General features: G+C 43.1%; 1 protein-coding gene across 1 annotated transcript; it reads right to left on the reverse strand.

The window, feature by feature from the left end:
• Positions 1-4,441: 4,441 nt before the first annotated feature.
• grk1a (G protein-coupled receptor kinase 1 a) lies at positions 4,442-14,748 on the reverse strand. The gene is made up of 7 exons (XM_056278534.1): positions 14,047-14,748; positions 9,916-10,043; positions 9,576-9,733; positions 8,780-8,863; positions 7,139-7,263; positions 5,683-5,884; positions 4,442-4,734 (listed from the first exon to the last, which is right to left on the reverse strand). Exons 1-7 carry the CDS (start codon positions 14,746-14,748, stop codon positions 4,442-4,444), a joined length of 1,692 nt encoding a protein of 563 aa, XP_056134509.1.
• Positions 14,749-19,621: the final 4,873 nt, after the last annotated feature.

Here is a 19,621-nt window from a genome sequence, read left to right on the forward strand (position 1 = left end):
AACTCCGGGTTCCCACAGCAGCCCTGTATTCTGAGAGCGGAGAGATCGAGATGGACTGTACGGTTTAAGGAGATCAGACAGGTAAGATGGGACCAGCCCGTTTAGGATTTTATAAGTCAGCAGAAGCACCTTGAAGTCTGATCTAACATGGGTAGGAAGCCAACGAAGGGAGGCAAGAATTGGGGTAATATGGCCAAATTTTCTAGTTCTAGTTGGGATTCTAGCTGCAGCCTTCTGGACCATCTGAAGACTTTCAGTACCAGCATGTGGCAGACCTGAAAACACAACATTACAGTCATCAGGTCTGGATGAACCAGATGCATGTGTTACAGTGTCTGTGTCAGCCACAGAGGCGGAAAACCCGGCTCCAGAAAGTAGAGGTACTAACCATGTATTTGCTCCACCCACAGACTAAAGCAGCTGATTTCACTAATTAGTTCTCCTACCTGGCTGAAGTGTTGTGCTAATTAGAATCAGCTGGTTTAGTGCACGGGTGGAGCAAATACATGGCTAGTACTTCCACTTTCTGGAGCGGAGTTTTCCACCTCTGGTCAGCCATGGAGCGAAAAGACCGAATATTAGCCATGTTACGTAAGTGACAAGAAGCAGTCTTGGTGATTTCTTTAATGTGCTTATCAACGGCAAGAATGATGGGGTCAAATGTAACACCAAGATTTTTGGCCACCACACTTTGTGAAATCACAGAGTTGTCGATCGTTATCGTTACTTCATCACATTGGTGTCTGTGTCTAGCAGGGCCAACAACCAGCATCTCAGTTTTATCTGCATTTCAAAGCAGGAAATTTAGTAGCATCCAGATTTTCACAGCAGCCAAGCAGGCCTCTAAATTATTAGTCATTATTATCATTGTTATTATTATCATTATGTCATTCAAGCACCATCATCAGCCAAGACAATTACAGTCATCACCATTTTTTTACAGCTCACTAATAGATTTCACTTATTGCTGATAGTCAGATTATTAAAAAGATGGTTTCAGCAAAGGAAACCTTTTTCAAGCGCTGACCAGAAATACTGCCGTCTTACGAGCAGCACTTTAATCAACCCGGGCCGAGCAAAATTGAAGATATATGTAATAAATGCACTTAAAATGTGAATGAATAAGTAAGTGTATGAATAATGTCAAAATGACCAAAATTCATAGCTAGATGTTGTCCCAGTGTACTGATCCGACATCCTGTTTGTTGGCTTTGGGGCGTGTGTGTGCTTAACTGCCCCTGTCATTGTGTGTTGTGCATTTAGGAGGATGGGTGTGTTGTTCTGGGCTTGGCGTGTCTCAGGGTTGTGATCTGGGTAGGACCCCTATGGTGACTTGCTGATGTGTGCCGTTGTGCTTTCAATCTATTTATTTATTTATTTTTTAATAGAATACACTTTATTTGTCATTTGCACATACATACACTGAAATTCACTTTCTGCGTTTAAGCCATCCTGTTGTACAGCAGCAGTGGGCAGCTGCAGCGCCCGGGGACCAAATCCAGTTCTTCTTTCCACTGCCTTGCTCAGGGGCACAGGCAGGAGTATTAACCTTAACATGCATGTCTTTTTGATGGTGGGAGGAAACCGGAGCACCCGGAGGAAACCCACACAGACACGGGGAGAACATGCAAACTCCACACAGAAAGGACCTGGGACGGCCTGGGGTTCGAACCCAGGACCTTCCGGCTGTGAGGCAACAGTGCTAACCGCTGGGCCACCCTACCACCCTTCAGTCTATTCTTATAAATGTTACCATTATCAATTTTCTACTTTCTGAGCACAGCGAGGCTCTTGTATCATGCATTGTGCGGTTGTGTTGTCGAGATATATGCATATACAAATATAACAGGATGCTGAAGCAAGCAGCAGCGGGTGTGTGCAGTGCCCTTCGTTGGTCAAACTTACAAACTGCAAATTCCTGTTAGAGAAGACGAACCTCATGCGATGCTTTTACAAGCTGTAAGTTGGCTGACACGTGCAGGGGTGATGGGTAAATTTTCATCCTATGCTTATCCACCATCAGCCATAAGTGCCCGTTCCTTCGGCTCTGCACCCTCATCGAGTGTGTACCTGTAAATATGCTGCTGCTTCATCCGGGTAAATCCCCCCCCCCCCGTTTATCCTGAAGAGGTTTTCCTCATCCACCTCAAGGGTCTGAGGAAGCCCTCTGACACCGTGACTGTGATTTAAGGGTATGCAAATAAACTTGACTGGATGTCCGTTGGACGGCTTTTCCGTCTGTCCATGCCCAACGTGACGACAACTCTCAGTCACAGAGACGCAAACACACAACTGACGCTTTTGTGGTAAAACATCGCGTCTTTTCAAGGCGGTTAAATGTTGACCGGCTTAACACCGCTCAACTCTGCATAGGCATGACACGGACATCAGTTACAGAGGGTATTCAGAAGGCCCATTCCAGTGCGAGTTGGGCTACCCACTCTCTCCCTCTTTCATATATCATATATAGGTAGTGACATGCTAAAAAAAATGTACATTTATGTTTGTGATCAATCTTCTTCTTCCATGAGATATTGTGTTGTGTAGGTTTTCTCTGGGAAGACCTTGAGGGACTGGCGGAAGGAGAACATAACGGGACGAGACACTGTCAAGGGGTTATCTTGCCTAGATTTATTTCTTGTATAAAACACATCTCACGGAGTTGTGATATGCGCTTCAGAGCTAAGACGAGAGGGAGAACAGCGGCCACTGCACGTGACAGCCAAATAAATAAAACCGGTTTTACGAACCCCTTTAAATTTCCCTGTGAATGGAAAAGCCACCCCGCTTCACCTGCAGCTCCAGCGGCCGGAACCCATTCCTGACTTCGCCACACACACACGCACACGCACGCACGCACGCACACACGCACACACACACACACACACACACACAATAAAAGTAATGACAAGAACTGCAGACTAAATGTGCACTATCACAGAAACCTTGCCCGTCCACACAATGAAAGAACGGATTCTGACTCCTAGCAGCCAAATGTTACCTGTTTTAATCTGGTTTACTTTATAGATTTTAATGTGCTAGTTATTCCTACTTATTTTTATTTTTTTAAATTAATTTCAAAATGCACTGCCCTCGCTTTAAAACAAGTTCATTTCACTCAATTAAAAGTAATTAGAAAAAAATATGCAGTTTAATTGCCACATACTGTCCTGTCTGCGCATGTGCAGACACATGCCGCCACTTTGTTCTGAGGGCGGTTTTTTTTCCCCTTCTTCCTGTTTTTCAGTCGAGGATTCCGGTTGGTGGCTGCTGGAATGTTGTGGGCGTGTCCAAGGCTCTGCATTTTCGGTAAGTAAGCAATTTATTACCACGGGTACTTTATATGTTTACTTAAACAGGGTTGTCTTTACTCTTTAAAACAAATTTGATATAAATGAATTAGTTGTTAGCTGTTGCTATCAGTTGTGTGTTTTGATAAATCAATGTTAGCTAACGCTACAGCTGCTAGCTTAACGTTAGCTGGTTGTGTACGTTACAGCAATGTTAACTTAAGTAACGTTATAACATGAATTTAAGCTAACTTGATGTACCGTTCGCTCTCAAGTTTAATGCATCGTGTTTGTCTTGTTAGACGTTTTTATTAGTTTGTGTTTGTGGACAATGAATAAAAGCAGAACCTGTGTAACGTTACCAGTGTCAATTGACAATTTAATGGCTTGTAGCATCACTTTCTGAATCTGGGAACATGCTTCTAAAAAGCTCACCCATGCCCTTGGTGCTGTAGGAATGGAGTTTAGATACAGTATTCAGCGTCCAAAGCACCTCCGCTTTGGGGGTTAGCCCCCTTCAGTCGAGCGGTTGGCGACGTCGCCCTTGTGGGGCAGTAAATTCCGGATCGAATCCCGCAGCGGGCGGAAATATGCGCGGTTACTTTAGAATAAATTCTACTCGAAATAGTTGGGCTATATTATAAATGTTATTCATCTAAAATTACTAAGAAAAATAACCGCATTTAACTTAAAAATATAAGTACACTCAACTTGAAAAATACATCTGAATCTTGATACATTTCTTTCGTGCAACCACTTGACATAAAGTTAAGTCAATTCGATATAAAAAAAAAGTTTTCAGTGCATGGACTGAATCGATTTCACATTAAAAGGCATTTGAAGCATTCATCAGACTTTGATTCATTAAACAGCTTAAGTGTAGACTCTCGACTACTGTAAAGTGAAGCAAAAGAAAACAAAAAACATGATAAGTATGTAATTACCCATCAGGATTGCGTTGTTTTCAGAACAGAGCATCATCATCATCATAACATTCCTTTTATTGCAAATTCGCCACCATGTCTTTGCAGCTTCATCTTACATTTAACCCCTTTCTGACCATTCTCCCTTTTGACTGCTCATGAACTTTACATTGATAAGCAGTCAAAGCTCTTTTGTGTCCTGCCTTTGTCTCAGCGAGAGCAGCAGTGTTATGACATGCAGCATGTCGAGGACTTCGTCGGCTGCTCCAGGATGGATTCACGACGCAGGTCATTGGGCAAGCCTCCGTCGGGGCCCCACACTGTTAGCTCACCATAGATGCCCATCTTGATCATCTCCTCCTGCCAGGGGATGGAGATGTTACCCGAGGCAAACTCGTCGAAGAATTTCCCATCCGGGTCCTCCAGTTGCACTCCTTTGACTGTGGAAAAGGCCCCCACATCATCTATATTCTTGGCATACACCGTCTTGGAGTCTGGTATGAATGGGGGTAGCAAAATCCCTGACAGGACACAACACAACGTGCCAGTGAGGTCAGATAGTCATAACAGCAGGTGAAACACCGAGCAGTAAGGACATGGCTTGTGAAAAAATGTATAATGGCATACTGCACATGTTTTTCTGGGCATCACTTTACAACAAGGCTTACTTTATAGAGGGTTTGTAAGCAGTTACATACTTTGTTAATATTGATAGCTCATATTATTGTGTTATAAAACAACAATAAGATGGTGTAACACATCTGTAAAAAGTCTTTTGGGTTGCCAAGTCAGGAGTCCACATTTTAACAATACTGCATAGTCTCTGTAGACATTCTCTCAAAAACCAAATGACCAACAAGGACTGCCAAGTCACGTCCTCGTAGAATGCAAAAAACAAAACTTGTAAATTTCATGCAATGAATATACAAAGGTCGATTTTCATGCAGTAACAAAAACAGCAACTACAGTTACAGCATTTAAGTTTAGGGTTAAGGTTAGGTAGTGGTTACATTTAGGGTTAAGATAAGGTAGTAGTTAATTGAGGCTTAATTTAGATAGTGGTTAGTGGTTCGGTTATCTTTGTCCAACCATGTGGTTTAAAAGAGAATGTCTATGGAGATTCCCTCCATGCAGGCTGCCAACCTGGCAACCTTAGGGTTATGGCCATTTCACTAAACTGTTATAATATCTTATTGGTCTGGCGGTCTTCCCAGGGTGTCTCCCTGCCTGCTGCCCGGTGGCTGCTGGGATGAGCTCCAGCATCCCCTCGACCCTGAGTAAAGATAAGCGGTTTGGATAATGGATGGATGGTTATTACTTATTTATAATGCATTGGAAAATGAGTCATTAACCAATCATAAAGTAATCAGTGACCATATATAAACCCTTTATAAAGTATACCTTAATGTAAAGTGCTTTACACACACAAGAGTGTATGGACACAAAAAGGCTGACACAGACATGCTCACCTGCATTCAGCTCCCTCCAGTTGAGTTCACCAAAGAAGGGGTGAGCCCTGAGCTCATCACAAGAACCGTCTTTGAACCCCAGCCTCTTGTCAACCTCTTTGCAAAGCAGACTTTCACAAATGGACCTGGCATTCTCGCTGAACTTCTCTGGGTATGTCACCGGATCATTCAGAATTCGTTTCTTCACCACCTTGTTCTCAACCTAGACAGGGCACAGTACAGAGAGCTATCTCACTTACCCCTGGCTGGGCTATTATAAATAACCTTTACATGACAAGGGAGAACTCCAGAGGCTGATGGGTGTTATACACCTCTACACCTTCATGCTTCATTCATTCTTCATGAGTGCAACAGAGCTAATCTGTATTTGTGGTTGGATCCCTGGTGCATCTTTCATTTGTTTTAGTTTTTCTATCTTCTACAAAAACCAGAGATCTCCCTCTGTTGCCTCAGCATTTAAATCCATAGTGGGTTTTTTTAGAAGTAAACGTGTTGGAATTCAGGCTGCCATAGGAAACAGTTTCAATTACACTGCTCTGTTAAAACCTGTATAATTTATGCTGAGATCCATGCCATTCATATTAATATTACTACAAATTCATATTGTACTTTGTCACAGCACAGTTGTACACATCGTGCGATGCAAATAGCGACATCCGTGCGTAGCAGTGTCTGTCATTACAAATGTATGTGCTCAATGGAGTACTTTTAGACACATTAGATGAACAATTCAGCAAAATGGCCTGGTATTTTAGCTCTGTGAACCAATTACATCATTCTTAATTGATGATGGTGTGTATGCAGGATTTTATCTCAGTCAAATACAGCACCAGCTGATTTTGATAAATGCCAAATCCCCCAGTTTGATTAAAGGTGTGCTATTACTCAAAATCGGATGACGTCCTGGTTGTTTATCAAACACAAATGTCTGTTCTGTCATTCTGCCAGGATTTTTTTTCTCAACAGTTTGTCCTCATCTGAATCGAGAATCTAAGTTTAGGGGGTTTCTCACTTTAGCACCTATTCTATTTCTATCTGTTGGATAATGTGATGTGACTGTAAAGCCCGCTTAGACTGAATTGTCATTTAGGGCTACAAAAAAAAATGCAACTTGACTTGATTGTTTCTCCATATATCATGTTAGAGCCTCTTTTCTGGCGGCAGTAAGAACAAGACGCCACAGGTGGGCATTGTTGAGCTCTCAAATCTTGAAATATTGTTGCGTTCAGGTGGAAAAGGAGTTTGACAGAAGAGAGGAGGTACAACGTGATGGGGACACTTAAGGAGATGATGAATGAAGCAGCAGAACGACGCCGCTGCAGGAGCCACAGAGAGAGAATGCTGCCTAATACAAAACCGACATCAAGAGCGATTTGCAGAGGCAACAGTAAGCAGCAGGTACAGATGAAAAATGGAATTTCAGAAAAGGAGCAGAAAAAAGTCCCCACAACCTCACCTTTTCTCCTCGAGTCCTGAAAGGTCCTTTAGCAGCCATGAATTCATAGAGTGTGACCCCCAGAGTAAAGTAGTCTACCGTGTAGTCATACTCCTCGCCCTTTAGCAGCTCTGGTGCCATGAAACCTATCAGTCAGGTGGGGGAAAAAAAATCATGACTGTTTCTTATCATCACATGAAAGAGAGACTCTTTAAAGAAACTTTACCGACCTCAGGTTTGTATCGAATGCGAAGGTTAGCGCGGACCTTAAATCCACATATTTTAAAGAGTGACTAAACCCTAGATGATTTTAGAGAGTTTGCTTAAATCTACAGGTTAAAAACCGTGTAAAGGTTTTGTAAAGGTAAAAACATGGCAGGCTAGTCTTGGTACTCCATGATGTTAGCATAGCAGGATAGACAAAGCCTGATTTAGGTGGACCAGCACAGCACTGACAGACAGAGCCTGCACTAAAAATTGTCAGTAGTACTGTCAATGCTGGTTCTTTATCACAACTACATCCAACAGACCCATTATTAATGTATTATCTGCAGCTGTGTTTATCCTGCTATGCCAACATCACAGACTACCAAGACCAGCCCGCCATGTTTTTAACCATTACATGGTTTTTAACCTGTAAATGTCAGCAAACTCACTAAAATGGTCTGCGGTTTAATTGCGCTTTTAAAGATTTTTCAGGCACCATTGTTTGATAATATTTGGGATCCAACAAATCTGCTGCAGATGTGAGTCTTTCACCGTTGGTTTAGTGAACAGTAAGTTTATTTCTGAGTTACTGATTATTATTGTTATTATCATTCAGCATTAACAGTACTAAACCACAGCATATAACCACATTACAGAAGAAACATAGCTTGTTGGTCTGCCATTAGTTGTCAGTTGAACAAGTTTAAAAATTGTCTGTCACTGGATGATATGCTTGAATCTGTCCTCCTATTTCTGGTTTGAAGAACTTTGTTCATTTCAACTTGTTCATTTCAAAATTCTCATGTTCCTTTATGGAATGTTAATCATTTCAAAAAAGTGACAAAGCCTCTTGCAAAGGCACAATATTCAAAAATAATACTGTATTTTATCCATCCATTCCATCCATTATCCAAACTGCTTATCCTGCTCTCAGGGTCGCGAGGATGCTGGAGTCTATCCCAGCAGTCATTAGGCGGCAGGCGGGGAGAAGCCCTGGAGAAGCTGGGCCACTTTACTTAAAATGAAATATTTATAGCTCAAAAGTAAACCACTTTTTGGTGTTTTTAAAGGGTAGTGGTATATTAAGTACTTAGCTGACGAAAGGATGATAGTGTAGAAACCTAAAGTTTTTTAATATTGAATGAACATAAGGTCCTTTTTGTGGGATAATGGTAACATACATATATATATATATGTGTGTGTGTGTGTGTAAAAATTATATTAACTGCATTGAATTGGGTGTTACATTTCACGTTCTTTTCACATATTTCTATTTACATCTCTCATCTCTCTACATCTACAAGCTCTTATATGCTGCTGCAAAAATTAATCTTCCCTAACTGGATCAATAAAGTTTTCTTTCAGTCGATCTACTGTAGGCCACAGAGGCCCAGCCCCAAGACCAGGTCAGACCTAGTAATCGGTGAGTTGACCATTTAGTGCATAATACTGTACCTGGAGTTCCAGCATAGCCTTTAATTTTGTGCTGACCGTCCGCCAGCTCCACAGCCAGACCAAGGTCAGAGATACGGACGTTACCTGTGAGAACAAACACCTCCACAATATCAAGTTCACGTCACAGATACGCTTGTTGGCCTACGGACTACGTCTCCAACTCATTTGCTGCTAGTAGCTTGATAACTCAGAGATGTCCTTGTGATGCAGTTGAAGGGAATGAGGACGGTGTGTGTGTGTGTGTGTGTGTGTGTGTGTGTGTGTGTGTGTGTGTGTGTGTGTGTGTGTGTGTGTGTGTTTGACCTCGGAGGACCATGAAGGGGTTCTATTTTCAGAGTAAATTCTTAACAAAGAGGAATGTTACAGTAGTGACCGGAGTACAAATGAAAGCAAATCAGTTGTTGGTGAAAATATCTTTGAGTTAGTCACCTTGGCTGCAGTTTTTTTTTATTATCCAGTAATGAATAAAATTGATCTTGGTCATTGATTTATATTTTAGTTTTTCTGCTAAAAAAAATCAAATAGAATAACCTAACAGTCCATAATTAGACAGGAGACACTAATTCACTATTCGACTGTTTGCTGTTCGACACGTCCACGACTTGGACCATGCCTGTCACGTGACACGTCACCCTGCCCTTGATTGGCTCGGCTGACAAGCCAAGAATTAGCAATAGCAGTGGCGGAATTACTGTCAGTTTATGCCGTTAGCATTGAATTTTAAGATCAGGCTTCTTTCTGGGGAAACAAACAACAAAAAATACACGTTTTTAAGGAAATCATTTACGTATTTGACCTTCGTTATCCAGCAGCACATTCTCGGGTTTGAGGTCCCGGTAGATGATTCTCTTCTGGTGGAGGTGCTCCAGGCCCTGGATGATCTGAGCAGCATAGTAACAGGACCGCGGCTCGTCAAACCCAGGATTGTTCTCATCCACATTGTAGATATGATACCTGGTAGGGCAAGAGAGAGAGAGTAAACAATTAAAAGCCAGAGGCGTGCAAGCGGAGAGAGCAAGATAAAGGAACGGTGTGGAACTGGATAGATAGAGAAAGGGTATGGCGGGTATGAGTGAGCGAGTGACTGACTGAATAGCTGAAACGATGTAACTGTACGTGAGTCAACGTGATCAAACCTCAGGTCTCCTCCGTTCATGATAGTCATGACGAGACAGAGTTCGGTCTTTGTCTGAAAGGCATAAGCCAGGGAGACGATGAACCTGCTGTGGACGCGAGCCAGAATTCTCTTTTCCACCATGGCCCCCTAAAAAGGATACAAAGGGAATGGTATTGTTACCTTACATTTCAGACAATGCAGCCTGACTTCCTTGTGATTACTGACACTAAACCGGGCACACAGATTTAATCCAGACATAAGAGACCAGTGACCCTCATACAAATACAGGTTGCGGTGTGCTGCCATGTCCAACACCTAGCTTTCGCAGAAGATATTAAAATATTAAATCCCCATTAAATCCCCAGTCCCTAAGTGCAAAGTTTTACACTGTAGAGTGTGCCATTTTAAATGACTGGATTGATGCCTCTGATCCAGAACCGAAATCATTAATTTTAGATGGAACTAATTTGTTTGCATTACCCATCATTTTTCATTAATTACTTATGGTAACCCAGTTCGCTGCTGTCTTGGTCAGGACTCTCTTGAAAATGAGACTCCCTGTCTCAATGAGCACTTTTGATTAAATAAAGGTTAAATAAAATGCCCCTACTCATAGAATCATATACAGGCTCTAACAAGGCCAACACATTTGCAGTATCACCTACTGATGTGTCGACTATGCCAAGCCATAGGTACCTGTGCCATGACACGAAAACGGCTTTATCTGCCGTAAAGGTAAAATTCTGAAGATTTACATGTAAAAATATGTCCTTTTTTATTCTTGCTGTCTCTGCTACGTTTAAGGTGACAGCTATATCTATGGATATCTGGATCGTGAATGCTTTTGTAGTTGCTCACTCTAATGGTTACTGTCTGGTAAGACTTTCCCAGGGAAAAATTAAATGGCACTGGATATTTTATGGCTACACCGAACAATCTAAATGTAGAAGAAAAGGCAAGTAGCAATGAGTTTGTCGAAGTGAAGTTGTTGCAGTTAACAAGCAGTTACGGCAGACTAAGCTCATAAGGCCTATATACCACTGGATATTATAACAGCTATAGCTAAAGGTCAGGCCCAACCATGTGGGTTGTTGTCCTTAAGGTTCAGGAGGTGCTCAAACAACAGCACTGCAGTACTCTCTTTGAGCAGTCATACACCAGTGCAGTATCACCATAGATATTAGAAGTAAAAGAAAAAGAAAAAAGACCATCCTTAGAATAAATAGACCTTTTTCACAAACATGTCCAACAGAGGGGCGTCCGGGTAGCGTAGCGGTCTATATGTAGCGGTTTATTAAGTTGCATACCAACACGGGGATTACCGGTTCGAATCCCTGTGTTACCTCCGGCTTGGTCGGGCGCCCCTACAAACACAATTGGCTGTGTCTGCAGGTGAGAAGCTGGATGTGGGTATGTGTCGTGATAAGGGCCAAATTGTTATGGCCAGACGACTGGGTCAGACCATCTCTGAAATGGCAAGGCTTGTGGGATACTCCCGGTCAGCAGTGGTGAGTACCTACCACGACAGTGGTTCAAGGAGAGACAAACCACAAACCGGCGACAGGGCGTTGGGCACCCAAGGCTCACTGATGTGTGAGGGCAACGAAGGCTATTCTGTCTGGTCCAAACCGGCAGAAGTTATACTGTGGCACGAGTCACAGAACATTTTAATGATGGTTACAGGAGGACTGTGTCACAACACAGTGGATCGGACCCTGCTGTGTATAGGGCTGCGTAGCTGCAGATAGGTCTGAGTGCCCATGATGACCCCTGTTCACCGTTGAAAGTGCCTGCAATGGGCACGTGAGCGTTGGAACTGGACCTTGGAGCAGTGGAAGAAGGTTGCCTGGTCCAATGAGTCCGGTTTTCTTTTAGAGAATGTGGATGGCCAAGTTCGTGTCTGCTGTTTACCTGGGGAAATGATGGCACCAGGATGCACTACGAGAAGACAGACAAACCGGTGGAGGGAGTGTGATGCTCTGGGCAATGTTCTACTTGGAAACTCTGGGTCCGACCATTAATGTGAATGTCAATTTTGACACGTGCCACCTATCTAAACATGGTTGCAGACAAGGTACACCCCTTCATGGCAATGGTATTCACTGATGGCAGTGGCCTCTTTCAGCAGGATTATGTGCTCTGCCACACTGCACATATTGTTCAGGAATGGTTTGAGGAACCAGATGAAGTGTTCAAAGTGTTGCCCTGGTCTCCAAAACTCCTGATCTCAATCTGATTGAACATCTGTGGGATGTGCTGTACCGACAAGTCCGATCCATGGCGACTCCACCTTGTAACTTACAGGACTTTAATGTTCTGCTGCTAACGTTTTGGTGCCAGATACCACAGGACACCTTCAGTGGTCTTGTAGAGTCCATGCCTCGTCAGGTCGGTGCTGTCTTGGCGGCAAACGGAGGACCAACTGTATATTAAGCAGCTGGTCATAATGTTTTGGCTCATCAGTGTATCTGGTAAATATAGTGTATCATTGAGTAGGTAAATACAGAGAAACTACAGCTGAAATACTATGAAAAACCACCACTATTAACATCCACAAGAACAGTTTTCCTCTAGTGTCATGGTACCTCTTAAATCGTGGGCACATTCTTGCTGATGTTTTTACAATTTACTCAGCAAGTAAGTTGAAACTATACAGTAAAAGGAAGCCTTGTTTGTTTCCATGGTGTTACCATGTTCTTACCCAATAATATGTTATATTTACCATATATTTGTTGGGTAAATACTTAGTAATAAAGGGACTGTAAAAGGGAGGGTTACCTGTTTTTTAATCATCATTATTATTGCTGTGGTTGTTTTTACTTTTACTTTGTTTTTATTTTAGGATAATAGAAAGTGAAATGATAATTTTTAGGATGATAATAAAAAGTGAAATAATAATAGAACTTTTAGGATAATAGAAAGTGAAATAATAATAGAAAGTGAAATCCACTCCAGAGCTGTTCCATATATAAACATGACTGGACTGGCAGTCTTTAATGAGCTCAGATCTGATGAAGGGTACTTATCACATAAGCTAACGGTGCACAGTGTTCCGGGCAACAAAGCCCTTTTTAGCTGCTGATCATTGTTTGAGAATAAATAAAAATGCTGAAAAAAAATAACACCCATATGGATAGGTGAAGGGGCCAAAGTATTCTCTGAAAAACTGATAAAAGAGTGGCAATGTGAAGCAAAACATACTGGAGCAGCAAGAGCTGATTGTACTGCTAACGGTTGCCAGTAGTTCTCACCAAAGCGTCACTCACATGTACTTGTAACAGTGCCAAATTGCTGGTGAGACGTTATGTATTATAACAATCATATGTCTTATGTTCCTGGTAGTACTTCCAACTATTCAATCACACATTCATTTTGCACAAAAGCATCTGACGTAAGGGAAAAGTCCAAAGGGTAAATGGGGGAAAACTCAAATGAAAAATGTCAACATTTAAGGCACACGCAAACATGGCTGATAGCAGAGAACCACAACTGACCACAACAACATATGGAAAAATTTCAGAATATGGAAATAAGTTTAACTGTACTGTTTTTGCATGTCAGAATTATTATTGCATTGTGGAAAAGCCCTGAATACTCTGAATAGAGAACTCTAGATCAATAATCTAGAGCAGTGTTTCCCAACCCAGCCCTCAAGGAACACCTATCCTTCAGATTTTCTTTGCAACTCTGAATAGGTACCTGTTTGTAGTTATTCAACCAATCAGCAATGAATTATGTCAGCTGTTGCACACCTTGCATAATTAAGTGATGTGAGATGAAGTACAAGTAAGTATGTTGAGTAAGCACAAGCAGGGCTACCTATGCAGGGTTACAGTGAACATCTGCAGGATAGGTGTTCCTTGAGGACTGGGTTCGGAAACACTGATCTAGAGTTCTAGATGTGCTACTGAAGATTAAAGGCTACATCCACGTTACAATCGCACCATGTGCTATTGTACTTACTATTACAGTGTTTAAGGGCTGCACAGAAGCAGGACTTGGTATGTAAGATATCAAAAAGCACTCTTTTCTCTTTGCCCTAGGGATGAATCATAGAATTCACTGGATACAGCATCTACAGATGTCAAAGTCACCACTTCACTAATCATAATTTAGGGTGACCACTCATTTGCTGCCTCTCTACCCTCACCTCATAACCTTTCCTCTTCTTCAGCCTCTTTTTGTTGAGCTTCTTGCAAGCGTACAGCTTCCCTGTGGCCTTGTTCTGACAGGCAGACACCTCTCCAAAACCCCCTTTCCCTAACACACGGAAATCCAGGAACCAGTCCTCCTCCATGGGCTGCATCTCCAGCCACTTCCACTGCAAAAACCTCTTGAGGTACATGCTCTCCAGGAAAAAGGTGTAGGGCACTTCCTTCAGGAAATCCATCACACAGTCCAGGGTTTCGTTTAAGAGGTCATCCCCTGCTTTCTGGTGCTTATCCTTTACTTTCGTGATGCCATTCTCGGGCAGGAATGGGCAGAAATACTTGGCGTCAGGCTCCATGTACCGGGACAAGATCTTGCTTGCTTTATGGACTCGCTCCTGGTCCTCGGCCATGTTGTATTCCTCGATGTCTTTCCACAGGCGACAAGGGCCTTTGAACTCATTGTTGGAGTTTAGGAACTCTTGGAAGAGGCGTTTGCCAAGAGGTTGCTCCACGCAGACGGTTTGGAAGCCCAGGTCCAAAGTCTCCCTCAGACCCTCACATATTGTGATATGTGGCAGCTTGAGGCGGGCATGGTACTTCTTGTCACGGTTGGCAGTTGGGTTAGTAGTACCGTCAAGGCTCCCGCGGGCTGAGATGTAGGCAGAGTTGGACACCACTGTCGTCAGGCCACCAATATCCATGATGACCCGGTACAAACGTTGAGGAGGAGGAAGAGGAGGAGGGAGTATTATATGTGAAAGTAAGTGAAATCAATAAAAGTTGGTTAAGGTTTCAAAAGTCAAAAGAGAGAAGAAGGCATGCAAAAGGGAATGAAAAAAGTATATTTCTTCCTTCAGATTTTTCAAGCTATTCAGAAGTAGAGAATATTGTCTTATCTGTCCATCGCAAACCAGACAGTCACAGAGAGTGTAGGACAATGAGTGTTCAATATCCCCCCCACTAAGCTATCGCAGGACCTGAGACTCAAAAGTACATCCCCCACCCCCCTCTCTCTTTCACTCTCTGTCTCTCTCTCTCTGTCTCTCTGTCTCTGTCTCTCTCTCTCTCTCTCTCTCTCTCTCTCTCTCTCTCTCTCTCTCTCTCTCTCTCTCTCTCTCTCTCTCTCTTACACCCACCCACACACACACACACACACACACACACACACACACACACACACACACACACACACACACACACACACACACACACACACACACACACACACACACACACACAGATCTACCTTACTCATCACCTTCCCTTAATGGATTTATCCACTGACTCTATAATACCTTATCCTGTGCTAACCCATGAACACATTGAAAAATAATAGAGCAGAGAGAGAGAGGGGGGGGATGAACAGAAGTGGGAAGAGAGAAACAGATAAAGAGAAACAGAGACAGCGGTATTCATATAGTGGGAGGGTAATGAGTGGAATGAAATGAATGCAAGTGATACACCATATGAGCCACACAGCAGCCATTGTCACAGTGAAAAAAAATTTACAGCCACACATGGACGTTTAGAACTGATATTATTAAATCGAAATCATTGAATCAAATACGCATTATTTTTCGTACATATATATGAGAGAGAGCGAGAGCGAGCAGCTGGATAGCTCAGTAGGTAAGAATGTCGGCTTTCCATGCTGGAGATTGGGGGTTCAAACCCCAGTTGGGACAAGTCTCCAGTAAGAGTCCATGGCTTAGACTCCTAAATTATGCTATACAAGTCCAGCTACCTCAGTTATGAGTGAGAGTAACATGAATAAGGGCAATACCAGCTCAGACATCATCCTGGTTAACAAGGTCTGTGTCAGGTGTTGGGGAACCAGGGCAACCTGATGAAAAATGGGCTACTGGAACAAGACATTCATGGACAAGGGCCAAGAACATGGAACTGATGGAACACTACTATAACAGCAGACCCATAGAGAGGGGCTATATGAAGTGAATGTGGAAACTGGACCAGTAGGAGACCTACTTCCACACTGACTCAGAGGCAGCTAGTGGCTCAATGCTCAAACATCAATAGAAGGAAGCTACTGTCATGCTTTGAGATGGAGAGGCTCCAACAGGATGACTATACAGTTCAGCACCCTGAATGGCTGCCCAATAAGCAGGAGATACATGAGGAAAGACCCCAACCGGCTGAAACAATCCTACCAGCCTTGACAGCTGAAGCTACTGAGGTTCAAATGAGAATCATGATCAGACTAAAGACAGCCAGCTCCCGGGCACGGTTTCCACGACTCAGTGACAAAGTACCATCACAAAGCCTGCTTGCAGATGTGAACAGAGCCCTATGCAACATCTCAACTGCCATCATAACAGATAATAAACTTGTACTGTATATGCCACTGCAACCGTAATCCCGGAGATGCTTGGGTGCCGGATTAAGAGCACAGGTCACCAACAGTACCCTCCATGGAGGAGAAGGCTGAAAGCCAAGCTCAAAGCAGCATGGAGAGATGTTAGCCAGTTAGGTGCGGAAAGGTGTGATGAAAGACAGGCCCCAGTTGAAAAAGTAGTACAGCAAGCTGTCCATAAGTGAGGCCATAGAAACTGCCAAACAAAGACTCACAGCTCTGGCCACCAGGCTGAAGAGATACACTAGAGAAGTAGAAGCCAGAAGAGTAAATGGCCTGTTCCTCAATGAACAATCCAAAGTGTACTCTCAGCTGCAAAGTAACAACAGAAAAACATCAGACCCACCCAAAGCAGAGACCGAGCGATACTGGAAGGCTATATGGGAAAAGGAGGCATCACACAACACCAATGCCCAGTGGCTGGTGGTTCTAAGAGCAGACCACAGTAATATTCCAGAACAAGAACCAGTTATCATCAAAGCGGCTGACAACAAATGACGAGTCTCAAACATGAAGAGCTGGACTGCACCAGGCCCTGACATGATCCATGCCTACTGGCTGAAGAAGCTAACAGCACTCCATGAATGCCCGACAAGACAAATGAACCAGCTGTTAACATCAGGATCTCACCCTGACTGGCTAACACAGGGGAGAACAACACTGATCATGAAGGATCCCCACAAGGGCACAACACCGTCAAACTATTGGCCGATAACCTGCCTCTCCACAACATGGAAGATCCTGTCAGGCATCATAGCAGTAAACTGAATGGGCACATGAGTCAATACATGAGCGAAACTTAGAAAGGAATTGGGAACAACACCAGAGGGTCAAAGCATCAGCTACTGGTTGATAGAGCAGTAACCCCGGACTCTAAGACCAGACAGACCAACCTGAGCACAGCCTGGATTAACTACAAGAAAGCCTACACTTCAATGCCCCACACATGGTTACCGGAGGGCAAAGCCAAACAGGACGCTAATAGCCTTCATCAATAACTCAATGTGGCAGTAGAAAACAACATAGGCCAACTCAAAAGACAATTCCACAGGTAACCATCACAGGTTCTGAAGTGGATTTACCATCAGCCACCTCCTATACATGGATGACATCAAGCTTTATGCCAGGAATGAGCGAGACATTGACTCACTGATCTCCCTCACCAGGATCTACAGTGACAACATCGGGGTGTCATTCGGACTGGATAAGTGCGGTCGAATGGTGGTAAAAAAGAGGAAAGGTGGTGAGCACTGAAGGGGTTGAATTACCAGGTGGCAGGATAACAGACATACAGGACAGTTACAGGCAAATGAAAACCATGAGGGGGCAGCAAGGAGGTCAGCCACAGCTGGCTCATCGGGACAGCTCAATGGGAAGAATAAGATCCAAGCCATCAACACATATGCCCTACCAGTCATCAGATGCCCAGCTGGAATAATAATCTGGCCAAAGGAGGAGATAAAGGCCACAGATATCAGGATATGGAAACTCCTCACAATGCACAGAGAGTTCCACCCAAAGTCCAGCAGCCTGAGATTGTACGATAAGTGAAAAGTTGGGGGCGAAGGGCTAGTGAGTGTCAAGTTCACTATCCAGGATGAAACAAGGAACATCCATGAATACATCAGAAAGAGGAGCCCCCAGGTTGAACTGCTGAGTGAGTACCTCAGGCAGCAGAAGAAAGAGTGTGGAGGAATAAGAACAAGAGGTATCATGGAATATCAAGGCCCTCCATGGGCTGTACCATCGGCTGATACAAGATGTAGTTGATATCTAGAAATCCTACCAGTGGCTAGAAAAGGCTGGACTGAAGGGCAGCACAGAGGCAACACACGGATCATAGCAGCACAAGAACCGGCACTCAGGACAAGATCGGTTGAGGCAGGGGTCTACCACACCAGACAAGACCCAAGATGCAGGCTGTGCAAAGACCCTGAGACAATCAATCAATCAATCAATCAGATTTTATTTGTATAGCACTTTTCATACAAACAAATGTAACACAAAGTGCTTCACACAATAAAACAATGAAATCAATAACCCCCATTCCCCCCCTCACAAAAAGATAAATAAATAAAAGTACAGGCAAATTTTAGAAAAGTACAAACAAGTTTAAAACTGAGTTAGCATAAATAAATAAAAGTGCCATAAACACTGATTAATTAAAAGTACCAACAGAGCAGAATATATAAAAATAGCAAAATATATAAAACACACACGCATACACTATGATTTAGCTGTAGGCGGTTTTAAAAAGTAAGGTTTTTAACCTGCTTTTAAATGTGTCCAGTGTGGGGAGCCTCTCTCAGGTCCTCAGGCAGGGCATTCCATCTACTTGGGGCGTAAATAGAAAATGCAGCTTCCCCTGCTCTAGACCTAGCACGAGGGGTGGTTAAAAGACCTCTGCCATTGGACCTGAGAGTTCTTGCTGGTTTATAAGGAATTAACATATCTTTTATATAGCGTGGTGCAAGGCCATTTAGCGCTTTGTATACAATTAAAAGAATTTAAAAATCAATTCTAGTTTTAACGGGGAGCCAATGCAGAGATCTAAGAACAGGTGTAATGTGCTCATACTTTTTAGTTCTGGTGAGAACATTTGCTGCCGCATTTTGAATTAACTGCAGTTGGTGCACACATGATTTTGGGAGGCCGGTGAATAGTCCATTGCAGTAGTCTAGTCTACTAGTTATAAAAGCATGGGTTAATTTCTCACAATCTGGTATTGATAGAAAGCCCCTTAGTTTTGAAATGTTTTTAAGATGGTAGAAGGCTGATCTTGTGAGATGATTGATGTGGCTCTTAAAATTTAGATCACTGTCCATGATTACGCCAAGATTTCTAGCTTCACCTTTACACTCCAGAGACAGATAGCTGAGATGAGCTGCAAATTCTCTGTCTCTGAGTCTTTGCACCAAAAATAAGTATTTCTGTCTTGTCTTTGTTCAGTTGTAAAAAGTTATCTGACATCCAGGAGGTCTGACATCTAGGAGGTCTAGAAGCTGCAGCCCCTCCCCCATACACATCAATGGGGTGGAAGTGGAGCGTGTTTCCGGCTTTAAATTCCTGGGAGTCCACATCAGCAAGGAACTTTCGTGGACATTAAACACCCAGGCCCTTGTGAAAAAAGCCCAACAACGACTGCATTTCCTGAGGAGGCTGAGGAGCGCCCGCCTATCCCCCAAAATTCTCACCAACTTCTA

The sequence above is a fragment of the Lampris incognitus genome, chromosome 4, assembly GCF_029633865.1.
Source record: "Lampris incognitus isolate fLamInc1 chromosome 4, fLamInc1.hap2, whole genome shotgun sequence".
NCBI lineage: Eukaryota > Metazoa > Chordata > Actinopteri > Lampriformes > Lampridae > Lampris > Lampris incognitus.